This window comes from Canis lupus, chromosome 5, assembly GCF_011100685.1.
Source record: "Canis lupus familiaris isolate Mischka breed German Shepherd chromosome 5, alternate assembly UU_Cfam_GSD_1.0, whole genome shotgun sequence".
NCBI classification, from domain to species: Eukaryota; Metazoa; Chordata; class Mammalia; order Carnivora; family Canidae; genus Canis; species Canis lupus.
In genome coordinates this window covers 55,574,418-55,593,299 of record NC_049226.1, presented here as the reverse complement: position 1 = coordinate 55,593,299, position 18,882 = coordinate 55,574,418, and the positions used below count along the sequence as shown (strand labels likewise).

The following is an 18,882-nucleotide window of genomic DNA, read 5'->3' as shown; positions in this document are numbered from 1 at the left end:
AACTCTTGATATCCATGTTTCTGAAGATCTGATTTAAGAGTATGCCACAAACCCTCAAATGGCTTCACACTCAAGTAAAAGCTGAAGTCCTCATTGTGACCAAGACTCCACACAACTTGCTCCCCGACATCTTCTCTCTGACCTCATCTGCTAGGTCCCCTTCTTTCCTCTGGCCCGGTCACGCTAGTCTCTGCTGTTCTCAGAGCACACACTAAGCAAGGTCCTGCCTCAGAGGCTGTGTGCTTGCTGTGCTCACTGCTTCAGATGCCTTCCCCTTAGATATCCACATGGACTGCTGCCACTTCCTTCAGGCCTTTACAGTTAAATTCACCACTTACTTTTTTTTTTAATTTTTAAAAAAAGATTTTATCTATTTATTCATGATAGACATAGAGAGAGAGAGAAAGAGGGGCAGAGACACAGGCAGAGGGATAAGCAGGCTCCATCCCGGGAGCCCAATGTGGGACTCGATCCCGAGACCCCAGGATCACGCCCTGGGCCAAAGGCAGGCGCCAAACTGCTGAGCCACCCAGGGATCTCCCCCCACCCTTTTTTTTAAATTTCAAATCCACCCACCCACCCAAACATTTCCTGTCCTTTAAATTTTTCACCTTGGCATTTGTCACTAGCATATGTATTTGACTTACTTTGTTTATTGTTAAACTCAGTAGATTCTAAACTACCTTAAAACAAGGATTTTTGTCTGTTTGTCTCACTGCTGTATCTCCAATGCCTAAAATAGCTGAGTGCTCAGTATTTGTTTAATTAATTAAATGAAGACAAGCCGATTTGTACATGTTAGCTAAAATGATGAATATAATATGATATCTTATTTTGTTTTTATTTTCCTGATTATCGGTGGGGCTAAAGCATCTTTTCATATATTTGTTGGCCATTTGGGTTTCCTTTTCTGTGAATTGCTCATTTCCCCCCAGAACTTATCATTGGTTTTATTCTTATAATTGGTAGGAATTCTAAACATATTATTGCTTTTCCTCTCTTGTTGCTAATAAGAATTGCAAATATTATCTCTGGGTTTTTTTCCCTTTGCTATGGTTTATTTTGTGGTGTAGAAAATTTATATTTTAGTTTACATGTAGTCAAATTCATTGATCTCTACTTCCAATTCTACAGATTGGCACTTCTGTCATCTTTTTCCTGACCACCTGCCTCTCTCCCACCTCCCCCTCCAATGCCCAGTTCTCTCTGCTATCAAACACTTTACTTATATAGTATCTCCTTTTTTTTTTTAACCATGTCTATAAGCTCATGAAGCTAATAGTGTTGTGGAAACAAGCAAGCTTTGGGTTCAAATCCTGGCTTTGCCATGAGAGGCAGCAGAGCAGAATGATGAAGAATATAGGTTATGAGCTGAGCTCAGCCACTTACTGGCTATATGATCTTAGTCAAGATACTTAACCTCTCGTGACTCAGTGTCTTCATCCATACAATGGGGATAATAAGAGTACCTACCTTATAATGTTGGGGTTGCTATGAGGATGAAGTGAGTTATTACAGATTCTTCACCAACAATACTGGTACGTAGTAAGCACTGCGTATGTTTGCTGGTGTTGTTTTCATTGTTAATTCTGTGACTATGGGCAAGCTATCCTCTCCAAAATTCCATTTTTTCTTTTGTAAGACAAGGCTACCTCAGAGTGTGGGAAATAAAACAGTAACACAGGGCTGAGCTCTTGCTGGTGAGGCACTCAGCAGATGTTAGTTCTCTCCTTTCTCTCTTCCTGGGGGTGGAGACTATGACTTTATCTTTAAATCTTGTCTATAGCATAAAATAAGGTGCTCAAAAATTGCTAGCATGCTTACTCTGTGCCAGGCCTCTGCCAGGCACTGACAACACAGATCACTCAGATACACAACCTGTCTCTCAAGATCTCAGAAGAATGAATGAGAGAGCTAGGAAGAGAAACCGCTTTGGCAACATTCAGATAAGAGACATGGGCCATGTGCTTTGCTTTGCACACAATGTTCCCTGGTGCTCCAGGCACTGCACCAACATCTTGCTGGAGCTTTGGGTGCAGCCAGAGAGAGAAACTATTCGGAAGGAGCCTCTCCTCAGCCTCCTCCACAGCAGTTCTGCTTTCAGTGGTTCCAGATATTGGACATCCATGCCAGTTGATAAAAAGGTCATGTAACTTAAAATCACCAGGCAAATAGAATAAAGATGGGTTTTATGTAACACTAAACTAGTTCTAGTTCTACCTTTTTAGTTTGATACCTCTCAGCCACGGTTTCCTCACAGGAAAAAATGTCTCGGTGTAAGGACTGAACAGGGTATGCAGTCACTGACACAGTAGATCCTCATGAATTCTTTCTCCTCTTATAATTAACATAGGTACAAAATACGTAACATATCACTCTAATATTATTTAGGATTAAGCATACATATCACTCACTGAGCCTCATGGCTACCTCATTTGAGAAATGGAGATAATAATAGCTACCCAAAAGGTTGCTGCAAGAATTAAATGTGACCATGTATGCAGAGCACCTGCACACAGAAAGCATCTGGAGCTGTTGGCTCTCTTCTCCCTTCAAACATGGAAGTCCACAGCTGTGGGAGCCCTTTCTCTCAGGAATGCTGGATGGACTCTGACTTTTTCTCAGACAGCAGGGAGGTCAAGGATGCCAGTCATGCCCCTACCCTTCCCTCTTACAGACTTCCAGTGCTGCTGGCTGAATCCCAAGGAGAGCCAGCTCATCGGAAGGCAGAGTTTACTTTATTTAATTTTACTTTATTTAACTCATCTCAAGTTTGTAGTGTCATTTGAAGACCTTCAAATGGACATACTACTTGTAACCACAGCATTTATATAACACAGAATTGCATTTTCCCCAAAGTTTTTTGCAAAGGTTGTTACTGACGTTCAAAAGAGTTGAATAAAATGTTGCATGCCCCTCCAACAGTGCATTTCCCTGACTTTTCAGGCAACCGGCATGCTCACCTGAATTCAACAGGTGCACGGTAAAGAATCAAAACGGTGCTATACATACCATAAAGATCTGGATTGCTGCGGATATACAGCCTCACAAAGTTTTTTCCTGGTATGGGCAAAAGAGACCCTTTTATTCTGTCAAAGACCTAGAAAATAACACAGCAATAAGTCTATTGAAGATTTCTGTACAGTTTAATAAATTCAAATACTGCAAAATTGAAACTCTGTTATTACAATCTTTATAGTGAGAGTATTTTCAAATGCCAATAACCTTTTACTTTTCTAAGACCATAACCAGTATACAAAAGCTTTCGTGTTATGTGATTGTTTAACCATTAAAGACACAAGTCTCCATTACATGTGAAAAGAAAGGTGAAACTGGTTTACAAACCTGGTAAGTGTCTACATCAAAGAATGTTTGATAGTATTCAAATGTCCAGAAGGGGGAGCTTTTCTTCTGTCCAGCAAGTAACTGTCAGAGGTAAAATCAAATAAAATGAACACAGAAGCAGTTTTCTTACATCAGCCATGCAGACACTAGGAACTGATCTAATGGAAAATCAAGATGTATTGATTTGGAGCTCTTCTGCATTCATCATCCACTTTGCAATAGCCCTGCCCAACAGCCTGATAGAAAACAAGCATCCGTTTTGAAGTCACACCCAAAGGTTTCAATTCCTGGTCTGTCCACCAGGGAGAGACTTGTCAAATCACTAGACTGGGTTCTCTAAAAAAGTACAGTGAACAAGATCCACCTCAAAGGATTATAGAAAGGATTAGCTCAGTTATATATAATAGGTATCAGGTATATAACATATATATATATATATGCATATATACACACACAAACATGTACATACAGACGGCAGTCTATCTTTTACTACCCAACCTCCTCAAGATTCTTACTACTATCACCACTGAATTCCTAAAAATCTGATCTACTGATTTATTCTCACATACTTAAAACTTAAGATATACTGCTCTGACAAAAAACCCCCACAAAATTCCAATTTAGAAGGAGCACATATCTATCCCAACAGTACAGCTAAATAGCAGAATGTAAGCCCCTTGCCAGGTACTGTGATTGCCACTTCAGATCTTTCATAAGGATTCATACAGCAAAAGGCACAGATGGCCTGTGAGGAGCTCTGCAGGACAAGGGAAGGTGCTATGAGGAGATATTTTTTGTTCTTTAAAAGGAAAACTTTTGGGGCACCTGGATAGCTCAATGGTTGAGTGTCTGCCTTTGGCTCAGGTCATGATTCTGGGGTCCTGAGATCAAGTCCCGCATCGGGCTCCCCATAGGGAGCCTGCTTCTCCCTCTGCCTATGTCTCTGCCTCTCTCTATGTGTTTCTCATGAATAAATAAATAAAATCTTAAATAAATAAATAAATAAATAAATAAATAAATAAATAAATAAAGATGGAAAACTTTTCCATAATTAAAATTGTCCAATAGTGGCACTGGCTGCTTTCCATGGTAATGAATAGACCTCTTCTGGAGGTATTCAAGTGTTGCCTTTCTGACATATCACAAACAGCATTAATATCTTGGGAGGGAAGCTGAGACAGAGGAAACTGAAGGTTCTTTCAAACTCTAGTATTATAAGATATTGAACTCTAGAGACCCATGTTCCCTAAATTAGGACAAGGAATTAAGTATCTATCATAGACTATTGGTAACATCTTCCCAATTCCCAGACAAATTAAGATAATGGATAGAATGTTTCAATTTTAAGATTTTTTTTCCCTTAATACATTTCTCAAACTTTTGATGCCTGCTGTTGCTCAGTGTGATGGTTAATTTTATGTGTCAATTTGTCTAGGCCTAGAACCCAGATATTTGGTCAGACATTAGTCTGGATGTTTCTGTGATGCTGTTTTTGGATAAGCTATACATTTAAATTAGTGGACTTTCTGAGTAAAGCAGATTGCCTTCCATAATGTGGATGGGCCACGACCAATCAGGTGAAGGCCTGAACAGAACAAAAAGCCAACCTCTCTGAGCAAGAGGGACTTCTCTAGCAGACTGCTTTTGGACTTCATCTGCAATACCAGCTCTTCCTGGGTCTACAGCAGAATGTCTTTAACTCAAACTCAAACTCCTTCCTGAGTCTCAGCCTACTAGCCTTTTCCATCAGATTTTGGATGCACTAAGCATCCACAATCACATGAACCAATTTTTAAAAACAAACCTCTTTTGGAGCACCTGAATGGCTCAGTCAGATGAGTGTCGAACTCTTGGTATCCGCTCAGGTCATGATCTCGGTGTTGTGGGATCGAGCCCACTTTGGGTTCTGGGCTCAGCACAGAGTCTGCTCTCTCTCTTCCTCTACCCCTCCCCCCACTGCCACTCTCTCTCTCTCTCTAAAATAAATCAATCTTTTTTAAAAATTAAAAAAATAAACCTCTTTCTCAAGGTACCTAGGTGGCTCAGTCAGCTGAGCATCCAATTTTTGGTTTCATCTCAGATCATGATCTCGTGGGTTGTGAGATCAAGCCCTGGTGGAGAAGTCTACTTGAAGATTCTCTCCCTCTACCCTTCCCCCCATGTGTGCACTTGTGTGAAATAAATAAATCCCTCTTTTTAAAAAATTTTAAAAAATAAACAAACCTCTTTCTATATTCACACTGTATTGGTTCTATTTTTCTGGAGAACTCTAAGTAGTTGCATATATTGAGGCAAGTTATTTAAACCTTGTGCCTCAAGTTTGTCCTTTGTAAAATGAGGATAAGAACAGTTCCTGGCATACAGAATTGTTTTGAGGATCAAATAAGATGATCCAAGTAAGGAACTTTAAATGGTGTCTGATAGCTATTAAGCACAGAATAAACATTTGCTATGTAATGATAATGATGACAATGGTCAATATACTATTTTCTTATATCAGATGAGAAAAGCCAGTCATAAGGAAGTCCAAGTACCTTAGCAAGACCACAGAGCTATTCCTACTGGCTGACCCAGGATTCAAAGTTAGGCTCCTAGGTCTAAGCTCCTGCCACAGTATCTAACATATAAGGGTATTTAATTTAGCATAAACTTCAGTACCTATTTTGACATTTCATGGAGTCTGACAAAGAGCACCTGGCACCCAAGAGCTAAACTATTTCATGAGTCTGTGGACTCAATGCTATAAACTGTGTGCTCCTCTAGAGTACCACAGTCATGGCTGCATTTATAAAATATTAACAAAAATACTATTTTTCTGGAACACACTAGCAGTATACATGGAAATAAATCTTTGTGATCAAAACCAGCCACCTGATATTCACTGTTCATCCAGATGCAGGAATCTAGAAGTGTTCCTGGAATCCTTGCTCTCTCTTCCTCACCCGTTTCCCACCAAGTCCTACTGAGCCACCTGAGCCACCCCCTAACCACCTGTGTCCAACTCTAGTTTTGGCTTCATCACTTCTAGCCTAGACCACCTTCACAGTCTTCTACCTGGCCTTCTGGCCTCCAGTCCATCTCCTTCCAATTTACACCCCACAGGTCACCCATACCTTTATCTTTAAACTTACCTGGCCATATCATCTAAAATATGTCAGTAGCTTCATCAGAAGCTTCTAGAATACAATTCCTACTCATTCGGTTGAGCCCTTGCAGAGCTTTGGAGCCTCACCTCCTGTCTGCACCTATATTTTGCTCCCAATATATGCAAAGATGGGAAACATGCTGTGTATACCATGTTTTTTTTTTTTTTAAGATTTATTTATTTATTCATTCAGAGAGAGAGAGACAGGCAGAGGGAGAAGCAGGCTCCATGCAGGGAGCCCGACGTGGGACTCGATCCTGGGTCTCCAGGATCACACCCTGGGCTGCAGGTGGCGCCAAACCGCTGTGCCACTGGGGCTGCCCTATACCATGTTTTTTTGAGCCTCTTTGGCTTCACCAAAACAGCTCCCTTTGCCTGGATCACCCTTCTCCACCTTCTTCCCTTGGCTGCCTCCTACCCTTGTTCCAAGACTCAGTTTAGTGATCAACCTCCACAATACCCCCACTCTGCTCCCACAACCCCACTATTCCTTCCACCAGCACACTTCCTGTAGGTAACAACAGCTGTGTGCCTATCTCTCCCTTGGAGGCAGAGGCCACATGTGATCTACCTTTTGGGCTGTCACTGCCCAGCTCTCTATGTGGCACACAGGAGGCAGTGAATAAATGCATGAAGGAGCTTTTAAAACATTAAAAGGAAAACCAATGTTAAAGGCAAGTTCAAACCTCAGTTTTGTCAGAGTCATCATTTCCCAGCAACTCATCATCCTCTTCTCCCCCTGAGCCTCTTGGGAGTCCTGGTTGGTGTGTCGGGCTTTCACTAGGACCTTCAATGTGTATCGTAGTAGCACCTGGATTTGCTGCTGGAGAAGTGGCTGCATCACCAAATTCTGAAAGCAATTGGAGACCTTACTCACAGAGGAAATGCTGTACTTTTCATTTAAAGACAAACTGCTACAACCTCGACTTTGCTACAGACTATTTGATACAAATGGCAAAAAGCTCTGAAAAAAGAAAACTCATCTAGAAATCAAGCTGCCTTAGAAAAAGGATTATGAAGACAACACAATTTGCAGTCATATTTGGATTTTATTCCTGGCTCAGCCACTTATTAACAAAATGGCCTGAGTAAGTAACTCAACCTCTATAAGCCTCAGTATTCTCATCTATCCAATGGGAAGAACAATATTTTCAGAGAATTTGGGGAAAGTTAGAAGTAAAGTCCTTCACAGAGTAGCTGCCCCATAGCAAATACCCAACCTAAACCTCACTTCTTTGATTCAAGTTCAAAAAAATTTAATGGAAGTTATTTTTTCCAACAAGTCCTATGAAATCACAATGGAAAATATAGGGTCAAAAGTGAAAGTAGAAACCACAGAATAAATATCACTCATAGTCCTACTACATAAAGGCAAACACTAATAATTTTTGGTATTTTTCCATTTCTCTATATAGTGACTCTGTAAGATTCATGCCAGTGATGAACATTCATTCATTCAACAAATATTTACTGTATGCGTACAATGTGCCAAACACTGATCTAGGATGTGATACTATATAAACAATTTTGTATCCTGCCCTGTTGACTGAAGATTATAAAAAATTGATTTTTTCATTTTATATCAGTCTTTATAATAATCATTTTTATAACTACATAATATTCCATAAGCTAGGAGGTGGAGGGAGTGTGAATTGGAGACTGTGAATTGGATGTTTGGAGTGTTTCCAACTTTTCGTTATAAAAATAACACTGTAAGAAATGTTTGCATAGAAAAAGCTCTTATTACCTATGAACACCTATCACTGCAGTCACCAGGACAAAGGGCACAAATCATTCATAAGGCTCTTAAGCCAGAGTGATAAACTGCTTTCCAAAAGAACCTCAACTATTCACATCCACCAGCAATGATCGAGACTTCCTATCTCCGGGTATTCTAACAAACTTTATTTAGCTGCTCTTGAATAAAAACTCAAAGCATCTCTGAGTCTTGGCAGGATTAAATAAGAGTACCAGCAGGGCACTATTATAAAACTACAAGCATAGGGACGCCTGGGTGGCTCAGCTGGTTGAGCATCTGCCTTTGGCTCAGGTCATGATCCTGGGGTCCTGGGATGGAGCCTCGCACGGGGGCTACATACTCAGCAGAGAGTCTGCCTCTCCCTCTGCTCCTCCCCCCTGCTTGTGTGCACTCTCTCTCTCTCAAACAAATAAAGTATTAAAAAATAGAAATAATGATAAAAAGTAAAACTATAAGCATAGCATGAATCCTATGACTGGCAGTAGGATGGGGCTCTAGGATAATTGAGCTCACTCCTACTGTCTTTCAGCTATGTAAACAGTTTTATACAGAGAATCAGAGTGACTAAAATTAATTAGGTGGCTGATGTATAATAATTAGTCAAGCCTCCTTCTGCAATGTTAAAGCAGCATGAAGCTCTGGAGTGAGACGGTCCTTTGTTAAAGTGAGGACTAACACTCCATGATCTCTGGCAAATGGCTGTATCTCTGAGTTTCTGTATCTAAAACGTAGATAACATCTATCTTACAGACAGATTTTGAAGATGAGATAATAATAAATATTGTCATACCTACCACTTATTGACTGGACAGGGCACTAACACTGAAAAAGATGGCCACAACTGAGGGTATCCGATAGAGGGAGGTACACTTAAGTCTCATATTTAAAAAACAGTACAGTTCAGGGGCACCTGGGTGCCTCAGTCGGTTAAGTGTCTCCCTTTGACTCAGGTCATGATCTCAGGATCCTGGGATCAAGCCCCACATTGGGCTCCCTGCTCGGTGGGGAGCCTGCTTCTCTCTCTCTCTCTCTCTCTCCCCTGCTTGTGCTCTCTCACTTTCTCTCTCTCAAATAAATAAAATCCTTAAAATAATAAATAAAAATAAAAACCAGTAGTTCAGCAGGTAGAAGGGCATGCCAGAAGGAGGAAGAGAGGGTCACTTTGGGGAGGAAAGGCCAAAGTTGTTCACAGGAGGATGATAACTCATCTATTTGACGGGATTAGGAAAGGCTTCTTGGAGAAGATGCCATAAATGGCAGAAGAATGGAAAAGGATGGCCAGAGAGAGGATGGCATCTCACACAAGAACTAGAAGATGGAAAATGTGTCCCTTGTTTAAGAAACGGCAGGTAACACGGTTTGATTGGCATGTAGCATGCATGTACCTCTCACAGGATGACTGTCTCCACCTTCTGCTCCATATTAGTTATTCATGTCCATCTCAGCTCCTTGAGGGCAAGATTGGTGTGTTCTTTATTTCCATTCCACCAACATTCTCTGCTTCTACATGCTGGCAGGTCCTATGGTATGTGTGGCCTCTGTACGTTTCTTGACTCAATGTCTTCCACCTGAAGGGTCCTGATTGCCACTTTCTCACCTGAACTACCATCTTCCTCAGGTAAGCCTTCCGGGATCCCCAAGCATCCTGCATCCTCTTCTAAAGAGCAAAGCCTTAACATTGTTTACCACATCCTTGGTGATCTGGCTCCTGCCTCATCCCCAACCTCACCTTGTGCTAGTTTGCCTTGCCATTTGGGCTCTGGCATGTTGGCCTTCCTTCAATTTACTTGGGAGGGTGTAGGGGTGGGGGTGGAGTCAAACAAACATCCTCCCTCCTCAGGTACTTTGCATATGCTGTTCTCTACACAGAATTTTCTCACACCATACTCACAAAGGATGACCAAGGAGGGCCTCTCAAATGAACTGAGATTTGAACAGAGTGAGGGAGCAAGCTACATGGCTATCTGGAAGAATTCCCAAACAGGAGGATGACACAAAAGCCCTAAGCTGTGAGTGTACTTAGTGTCTAGGAGGGGCAGTGACAGGCCCAGGCAGGAAGGGCAGAGAGAGAAACGGCAAGAGTAGCAGGAGAGGAGATTGGAGGGAGCGGAGGGCTGGACCATGTCTGGCTTTCACACCTAGTGAGATGAGAGCCACTGGAAGGTTCTGAAGGAATGATGTGATCTGACTTAGTTTTAAAGGACTACTGGCTGCAAAATGCAGACTGTAAGGGGGCAAGGGAGGAAGCAGGAAGACCAGAAAGAGGGTAAGGGCTATAATCCACACAAGACGTGATGGTGACCTTGAGCATGGGGACAGATACAGGTGATAAGAAGTGGTTAGATGCTGGATGTATACTGAAGATGGGGGTGGATTTTTCTTTAAACATCCCATCTCTTCCTCAGATAGCACTGGCTGTGACGTCAAGCTGTCTGGATTCAAACCCTGCTTTACCACTCATTAACTACATGACCTTTAAGGCAGATTACTTTATTTTTCTGTGCCTGAGTTTCCTCATTGGTAAAACGGGGAGAATAAAATAACTATTTCATAAAGCTAACACAAAGATTAGATGAGCTAATATTTGTAAAGCAAAACAGTGCCTCACACATAGTAAGCACTGTGCCAAGTGTTTACAAGACAAATAAGTATTTGTCGATCCCAAGTCTAGGTCAGGCTCTAGGTTATGAGTGATGAACTGTTCCTCCAGCACTTTCATAGTCTGTGGATACATATTTAAGTGATCTTTACCAAATTAATGTCTCCCCACTAGACCGAAAACTACATAAGGGGGTGAACTGTCTTCCTCTCTCTTCTATCCCTGATTAACTAGAATAACTGCCTGGTTCATAGTCACACTCATAAGATACTTACTGTTTCAATGAAGGAATAACCTGATCACATTTCATCATAATTACCTTTTCACACTTTTATCTACTCCAGGTATGGAAAAAACTTCTCCTTTGTCTTTTTATTTCCTGTATCTAGTAAGTTCTGAGCCCAAAACAGGTGCTCAGTAAATGTGTGTGGAAATGCAGTAACTCTATAAACATTTTTTGCAACCACTGTATTAAATTAACGATGTTACCAATCTGAAAGGTTATTTGGCAAAAAAACAAAAACAAAAAACCAAAAAAAAAAAAAAAAAAAAACAGCTGGTGTGGACAAAGAGAAAAACTTGGATGTGGCCAACCTTCTTTTACCAAGATGTCTGAAATAATCTCCTTGATATATATGGCAGTATATCAATGAAAACCCATCGCTGTGATGGTGGATATACTGATCATAAAAGGTAGGCACCCAACTGATGTACCTTCAAACTGCAAGTCATCTACAGCTGCCATTCAGCCAGTGGATCTTCTCCCAATTATTAAGAAGAAAATTTGCAGAGTTCTAAAAAGGAAAAATAAATAAACTTCGTAGGATACAAGAATAAAATATACGCAAACGAATCTTGTTTCACTGTGAGAAACGGTACTGATTTCCCTCACCTCCTTTTTTAGTGGGGTGAGGAAAGTCAGATATTATGAAAACTGTCATAAAGAAGCTAACCCTGGGAGGTCCAAAGGTTCCATCCAGTTTCACTCACTCCGTAAGTTAAGGACCAGGCACAGCCTGGAGGTGTTAAGGGTGACGAAGGGGCGGCTGGAGTTTGAGAGGTAGCTATGAGGACAGTGCAGAGCAAAGGCAAGCCAGCCTAGCCAGTGGTTAAGGGCACAGGCTCTGGGGTCAAACAGACCTGGGTTTGATTCCCGATTCTGCTTCTCCTCGGTGTGGGACTGTGGGCTCCTCGGGGCCTCAGTTTTCTCATCTGTAAAATGGGTTCATAATGGTACCGACTCACAACGTGTCAGAGGCCATTAAATGAGACGGTGAGTATAAGTGAGGCGCTTTGTGCACAGCCAAGCAATTAGTAGGCGCTGGAGTGAGGGCGACCCTGCAAGCCTGGGACACCCTGAGCCCAGGCAGGTCGGGGAAAGAGCTGCCCAGGAAGCAGAGGTGTAGTGTTTTAGGGGGAGGAGCTGGGCCGCAGCATCCCGGCTGGCGGGAGATCGCGGGCCCACTCCGTTCCGGGCCGGCTCCGCAGACCCGGCCGCCTCACCTCGCCGAGGGGCTCGGCGTCCAGCCGGTCCCGGGAAGGCTCCGGCCTCCGGTGCTGGGCGCAGGTTCGGGTCCCGCGGAGTTGCCGGAAGCCGGAGATCCGGGGGCGGGCGGGGGGCGGAACCTCCCCGCCTCCTCCGGGCAGAGCCCCGCCTCCTTAAAGAGACCGCAGCTCCGGGAGCGCTTCCTCCTGAGACTCAGCGGCCGCGGCCTACGGAGCGTGCTCCTCCCCCCCCCGCCCCGCCCCGCCCCGCCTCCCCGCCCCTCCGAGACGGAGGTCCGGGTTCTTAAAGAGATAGACCCCGCGGAGAGGAGGCGGGGTTACAGGGCGGGGTGGGTAGGGCAGGGAATTCTCTCGCGTGTGGGGTCTTCTTTCTGTTGGTTTATACCTCTTTCCTGACGGAACTATAAAGTAGCGTCACGAAGGACGGTTGTCAAGAGACAAAGTCATCACTCCCTCGCGTCCTCTGTTGGCCGTAAAAATGCAATTAACCTGTGACGGCGTGGGCGAGGCGAATCCTTCCCGAGTTGTGACTGAGGGATGGAGGGCAGGTGCCGTGTGCTCTCGCGGCCGCCCCACGCCCGGGCGCGCCCCTTCCGCCCCGGGCGGGCGCGCGGGGGCGCGGGGAGGCCCAGGGCTCGCGCACCCCTGGGTCCCGCGGCGCCGCGGGGGCCCGCGAACTACGGAGGTGCCGGCGGCCCCGTGTCGATGCGCCTTGCCCGGCTTTGTGCGTGGCCTGGCGACGCCTACACAGCCCCCCGGATTGAGCGTATTCTCCTGGCAGAGCCGCCTGCCTTGGCCCGGGACCCCGCCAGGACCCGTTTGCCGCCACGGCCTCCTGGGCTTGCCCCTGCCCCCGCGCCTGCTGTCGCCAGCCCATCCTTACCCGCCTGGACGCGCTCTGAGAGCGAGGACCAGGAACGATTGCGGCCTCCGGGTGCCCGGGGCCCCGCGCGCAGTAGCTGCTCACTGAACGGGGACTGTAGACTGAACACCTTCTGGCTGTCTGAGCGGCATAAGCCTGATTCGCGGCTCACCCAAGGTGGAAACTGTGACTTTGGCGTCACCACACCCGACCCTGGTGGTCAACTGCAAAGACTTTACATCTGACTAAATCTGAATAAATAAGTATATATGTATGTGTCTTTATGCATGCAGTGTATTTCCTGAACTGGCATCATGATCGGGCTTTACACATGCACGATCTCTAATTCTCAGAACAATCCTGCGAGCTTGAGGTGATTGTCCTCAGTTTACAAAGAGGAAGTTGAGCTTAGAGTACTGCAGTGTTCTTTGGCTGAATGGGTAGCAGGAATGAATCTCAGGGCACAAGTTCGGGTGTGCAAGTATGTCAAACACCTCTTCTACTCCATTTCAGAGCCTCTTGGCCTCACTTGCTGCTTATTTCACCATCATGGATCTTATTGGGCACCAGCAGTTATAACCTAAGTGATCTTCACCCCAAGCCCAAGCCTCAGGCTTCTCATCAGCATCATGGCTTGTGTCTTGGGGGTCATGGATCTGCTGGAACTAGTCAACACGGGGACAGGAGCAACCCAGAAGTGCAGAAGTGAAGAGTGGTTGATGCATCATGGGACACATCTTTGACTAATGGAGTCAACAACTGATGCTTCTCACTTTTTCCCTTCAGACTCTCCTCAGATAGTTCATATTGTTTTCTAACTCTCTTGCAGGATCAAGCAACAAATGCCTTAGGAAGTGATCAATTTGGTGCTGCATCCTTGCAATGGCTCACCTTCCTTCTCTGCTTCATAACCCCTGTCCTTCGCTCCTGGTTCTTGGACTCACACTTGCCAATAAAGTACTCAAATGAGGAACCTACACTAAGGCATGCTGGTGCTAAGAGTGGCCCCAGGAATCAGCTCTCAGGTTGGAATTTTAGAGCTGGACTGCTCAACAGTCAAATGGCAAAAACTCGTCGCTGGTGATAAGTGTATGTGTTGCAGGGGGTGGGGGTGGGGGTGAAAACACCTAGGCTATATATTTCTTCTCTTAGAAACAAATAAAAGTTATATCGATATATTAGTCATCACAATATGTAAGTTTTGGCTCAAAATGAGATGAGAATCAAAGATTACTGGTTTAACTAAAACAGTGATTCTCAGCAGCAGGCTGTTTTGCTCTGAGGAGGTGTTTGGCAATCTCTGAAATCATTTGTGATTGTTACAACTGGTGGAGTGCCACTGGGGTACTCCTGGCCACCATACTTTTGTACATCCTACAGACCACGGGATAGCCCCTCACAACAAAGAATTATCTAATCCAAAATGTCAGTGGCGTCAAGGTTAAAAAACTGAGCTCAAATGTACAGATGTTCCTAACTGGTCTGCCCAAGTAGATGAGCTCAACTGGTGATGCTAATTCTACCTCTACTGCCCTGAGGGGGAAATGAACCAGGGAGAGATGGAAGCCACCCCCACCCTCCCTTAGATAGAATGAGGGAAGGGGAGGGGAAGCTGAGGTACAAGTCTTGCTCTGATGGACAGGGATGGAGGGGGTGAGTGGAGGGGCCACTCTAGTTAGACACTGTGTGTGATCCTGGCTTAGTCCCCCAGCTTTCTCCTGGTGGCCACACAGCTGAGCCATGCTCCAAAGAATAATCTCTTACACCTTCATGAGTGACACTCATCCCAAGGAGAAGGCTGCTGAGACTGTGGGAGCATCTCACTCTGACTCTTGGGGTTGCAGATGAGGGATGGGCAGTTGGTACCACTTTAATTGTTTTCTTTTGGATTCTCAACAGACAGTATTCTTGTCCTTTTTTAATGTGCCTGGTGTTACGGGCTAAGATTATTTGAAGCCACTATGTGGGCAAGAGAGAACTGGAATAGGCCACCTGCACTTGCTCAGCGTAGGCCAGAGCCACCCTACAACAAACAGGACACAAGATTCATATAAGTTTATCCCCCTTCCCCACCCCCAAATTTGATTTTAAAAATGTATAAACTGTGTACATTTAAAAGACAAAACAGGAGGGGCACCTGGGTGGCTCAGTGGTTGAATGTCTACCTTCAGCTCAGGTCGTGATCCCAGGGTCCTGGAACCGAGTCCCACATCAGGCTCCCGGGGGGAAGCCTGCTTCTCTCTCTGCCTATGTCTCTACCTCTCTCTCTGTGTCTCTCATGAATAAATAAATAAAATCTTTAAAAACAAATAAAAAAATAAAAGACAAAGCAAGAGACTTCAAAGACTTTATAAACTGAGTGGGCTAATCCCAGATACTCAGCAGCCAGCAGTATCTGGGAGGCAAGATTGAGAAGTATGGCCTGATGCTCTGTCCCTTAGAGTGGCTTGCATTCTGTTGTGTACCCTCTCTGGTAGGTTAAGTGATTCGGCCTTAGTCACACAGCTAGGTGGATGGAGTTCAGGCCAGTGGTGTGCTGAAGCATTCTCAAAACAGTTCATAAGAGCTGGTTGTTAAATTCTCAGAAATTCTGTGAGCCAGCCATTATTAAAAGTTAAATTATATAAACTTACAGTTAAAGGAATTAAATAAACAATAAATTAACAGCAGAGGTAATAATGTTCAAAATATGACTTTTAAATATTTTTCTACATTTTACCATTATCTATTCTCCTGAGGTTATATCTATTTTATATAATCAGTGTGCTTCTGATAATCACTTCCCATCTCCACATGCACAGTGGCATCACCTTGGTAGCTTTAAGTCAGCAGTGGTGTGGGACGCCCGGGTGGCTCAGCAGTTGAGCGTCTGCCTTCAGCTCAGGGCCTTATCCCAGAATCCAGGATCGAGTCCCACATTGGGCTCCCTGCGAGGAGTCTGCTTCTCCCTCTGCCTATATCTCTGCCTCTCTGTGTGTGTGTCTCTCATGAATAAATAAATAAGCCTAAAAAAAAGTCAGCAGTGGTGGAACTAGTTATATCACAGAAATTGGCAAATGCTACACATCTGGGGTTGATTTATTGTTATGTTAATTGTCTAGACCAGGGCTGGCAATCTTTTTCTGGAAAGTCCAGAATAGTAAATATTTTCAGCTTTGTGGACTGCATAGTCTGTTGCAACTAGTCAACTCTGCTGTTGTAGCACAAAAGCAGACATAGACAAAAGTGTAAATGAATTGGCAGGCTGTATTCCAATAAAGCTTTATTTACAAAAATAGGCAGAGGGCCAGATTTGGCCATAGCCTGCAATTTGCCAATCCCTGTTCTAAATTTAAGAAGATGATGGAGAAAATGTTGAAGTGCAGATTAAATATAACAGTATGTGCTATGCTTGTAGTAGTAATATTGTGAATAACACAAAAAATTAAGGAAGTATTCTTTGAGTATTTGAAAACAAGTTCCTCATATCATGAACAAACAAGCCAAATTTTGAAGTACATGTTCATTTTTTCGCTTTTATCTTCTGCCTTAACTTAAAGGGAAATATTACCAACATTCATGTCCAAACAATCCTGTTCATCAATTGCAGACATAGGTGGGCTGCAGAAAAGTGTTCGGCAATCAATGAAAACATCCTATGAGAATCAATTGGCTATGTGGAATTTGCAGTAACAAATATTTTACATATATATCTTTAAATATTTATTTATTTATTTTTGAGAGGTGTAGGAAGGGCAGAGGGAATCTCAAGCAGACTCCACAGTGAGTGTGGAGCCCCATGTGAGGCTCAATTCCATAATGCCATCATGACCTGAGCAGAAAACAGGAGTCGGATACTCAAATGACTATGCCATCCAGGCACCCCAGGAATATTTTATATTTTATTGTATTGTAATTTGTAAATTGTTCCTTTTTACCAATTTCAGTATCTTGAGAATTTTTTTTTGGAAATTTACATGTCATCTCAGTTTACTGATGTGTCTTTCAAATGTCATTTTATTCTTGAAATCTCTGTAGTGTCTGTTCTTACTAATGTTTATTTGAGGATTTTTCTTGATTAGATTTTGTTAGAGATTTATGTATCTTACTAATCATTTCAAGGAATGAGTTTTTGAGTCCTATTTTTTCCCTTGTTGCTCTCATTGCCCCATTCCCAAATTCATTCTTTTCTTTCCTTATCTTTATTATTTCCTCCTGAGAGGTGCTTACTCTATTGTCCTTTTTCTGGCTATTCATTTGAGTCATTAGTCCTTTTATCATTCTCTCTTGTTTTATGAAAAAATATTTAAAGATCTGGGTTTTATTCTTAGTATTGTTTTAGTGATGACACACACTGTGCTTTCACTGTTATTCGATTCTAAATATTTTATAATTTCCCCCAATGATTTCTTCTTGAATTCAAGGCTTATCTGAAGCATGCTTTATCGTTTCAAGGTATAAGGAATTTTTGAGCTATCATTTTGTTACCAAATTTCTAATTTAATGATGATATATAAGTCAGTAGTTATTAGTACATTCACAGAGCTGTGTATTCATCCCCATTATCTAATTTTAATTACTTTTGTCACCCCCCAAAAAATCTTGTACCTATTAGCAGTCACTCTCAATCCCTATCAACTCCCCCACAGTCCCTAGGAACCACTGATGTACTCTCTGTCTTTATACAGTTGTCTATTCTGGACATCTCATATAAGCGGAATAGTATAATATATAGTTTTTATTTTCTGTTGTTATTTGTCAATATATAGTTTGTATGTATGTATGTATGTATGTATTCTAATATATAGTTTTTAAAGACTGGCTTTTTTCACCTAGCATATTTTTTTCAAGATTCTTCCATCTTGTAGCATGGATTTGTATATCATTCCTTTTTGTTGTTAAATAATATTCCACTGTGTGGATATACTACAATTTGTTTATCCTTACCCCCATTGATGAGATTTAGGTTGTTTCTGCTTTTTGGCTATTGTGGGTAACGCTGCTATAAACAGTCACGTACAAGTTTTGTGAACATGTCTTTCGTTTTTCTATACCTAAGAGTAACATTGCTGGATCACATGGTTACTTTTCTGAATTAATGCTGTAAGATCTGTATTCTTTGTTGTGTGTGACTACTGAAGTCTCTGCTTGGTTGCTTGAGTGGGTAGCTAATAATTACACAGGTTTTCTTAACTGCCTGGAACGAGTAAGTCTCCCAGATTTTGCTGAGGGTCTCTGTGCCAGTGTTGGCTCATGCCTTCAACACTCAGTCACACAGTGGACGGCTCTATCTTGGCCTCACTGCATGCCGGTGCAGAGCCTCAACGTCAGGCCAAGATAGAGATTAGGGCCTCCTTGGGTCTTTCTTGTGTTTGCCTATAGGCCACACGTGCACCTTGGCCTGTAGTAGTTTGGCCTTCTGGATTCCCAGGAATATGTTGGAGCTTTGCCAGGGACCCCCACAAGGTCATCTCATTCCTCAGTTTTTCTTTTTTAAATTTTTTGGTCAGCCTCCTATTACCCAAAACTTGCATCACCACCTCAGGCAGTAGTAGTGTTAAAGAGTTGCCACTGATTTTTTTCAACAAATGCCCTGTTTTTATAGAGTGAGCTTTGAATCAGGTCAAATAAAGCCAAGACCTGAGAACGGGGCTTTCCAAAGAAGACATTAGACAAGTCAAATAATG

At 43.0% G+C, this 18,882-nt stretch overlaps 1 protein-coding gene across 3 annotated transcripts in view; it reads right to left on the bottom strand.

Moving 5' to 3' along the window:
• YIPF1 (Yip1 domain family member 1) overlaps window positions 1-13,259 on the bottom strand; it is a 36,679-nt gene extending 23,420 nt beyond the window's left edge. The window contains exons 1-6 of one of the 3 annotated variants that reach the window (XM_038537485.1): window positions 13,238-13,259; window positions 11,989-12,060; window positions 11,563-11,642; window positions 7,177-7,340; window positions 3,346-3,426; window positions 3,013-3,100 (exon numbers count right to left, since the gene is read on the bottom strand). In XM_038537485.1, coding sequence (XP_038393413.1) covers window positions 3,013-3,100; window positions 3,346-3,426; window positions 7,177-7,340; window positions 11,563-11,593 — 364 coding nt within the window. In that variant the 5' untranslated portion in view covers window positions 11,594-11,642; window positions 11,989-12,060; window positions 13,238-13,259. Of the gene's footprint in view, window positions 1-3,012; window positions 3,101-3,345; window positions 3,427-7,176; window positions 7,341-11,562; window positions 11,643-11,988; window positions 12,061-12,351; window positions 12,502-13,237 lie in introns of those variants that run through there. The other 2 variants (XM_038537483.1, XM_038537484.1) reach the window with 2 other exon arrangements.
• Between the last annotated feature and the right edge of the window lie 5,623 nt (window positions 13,260-18,882).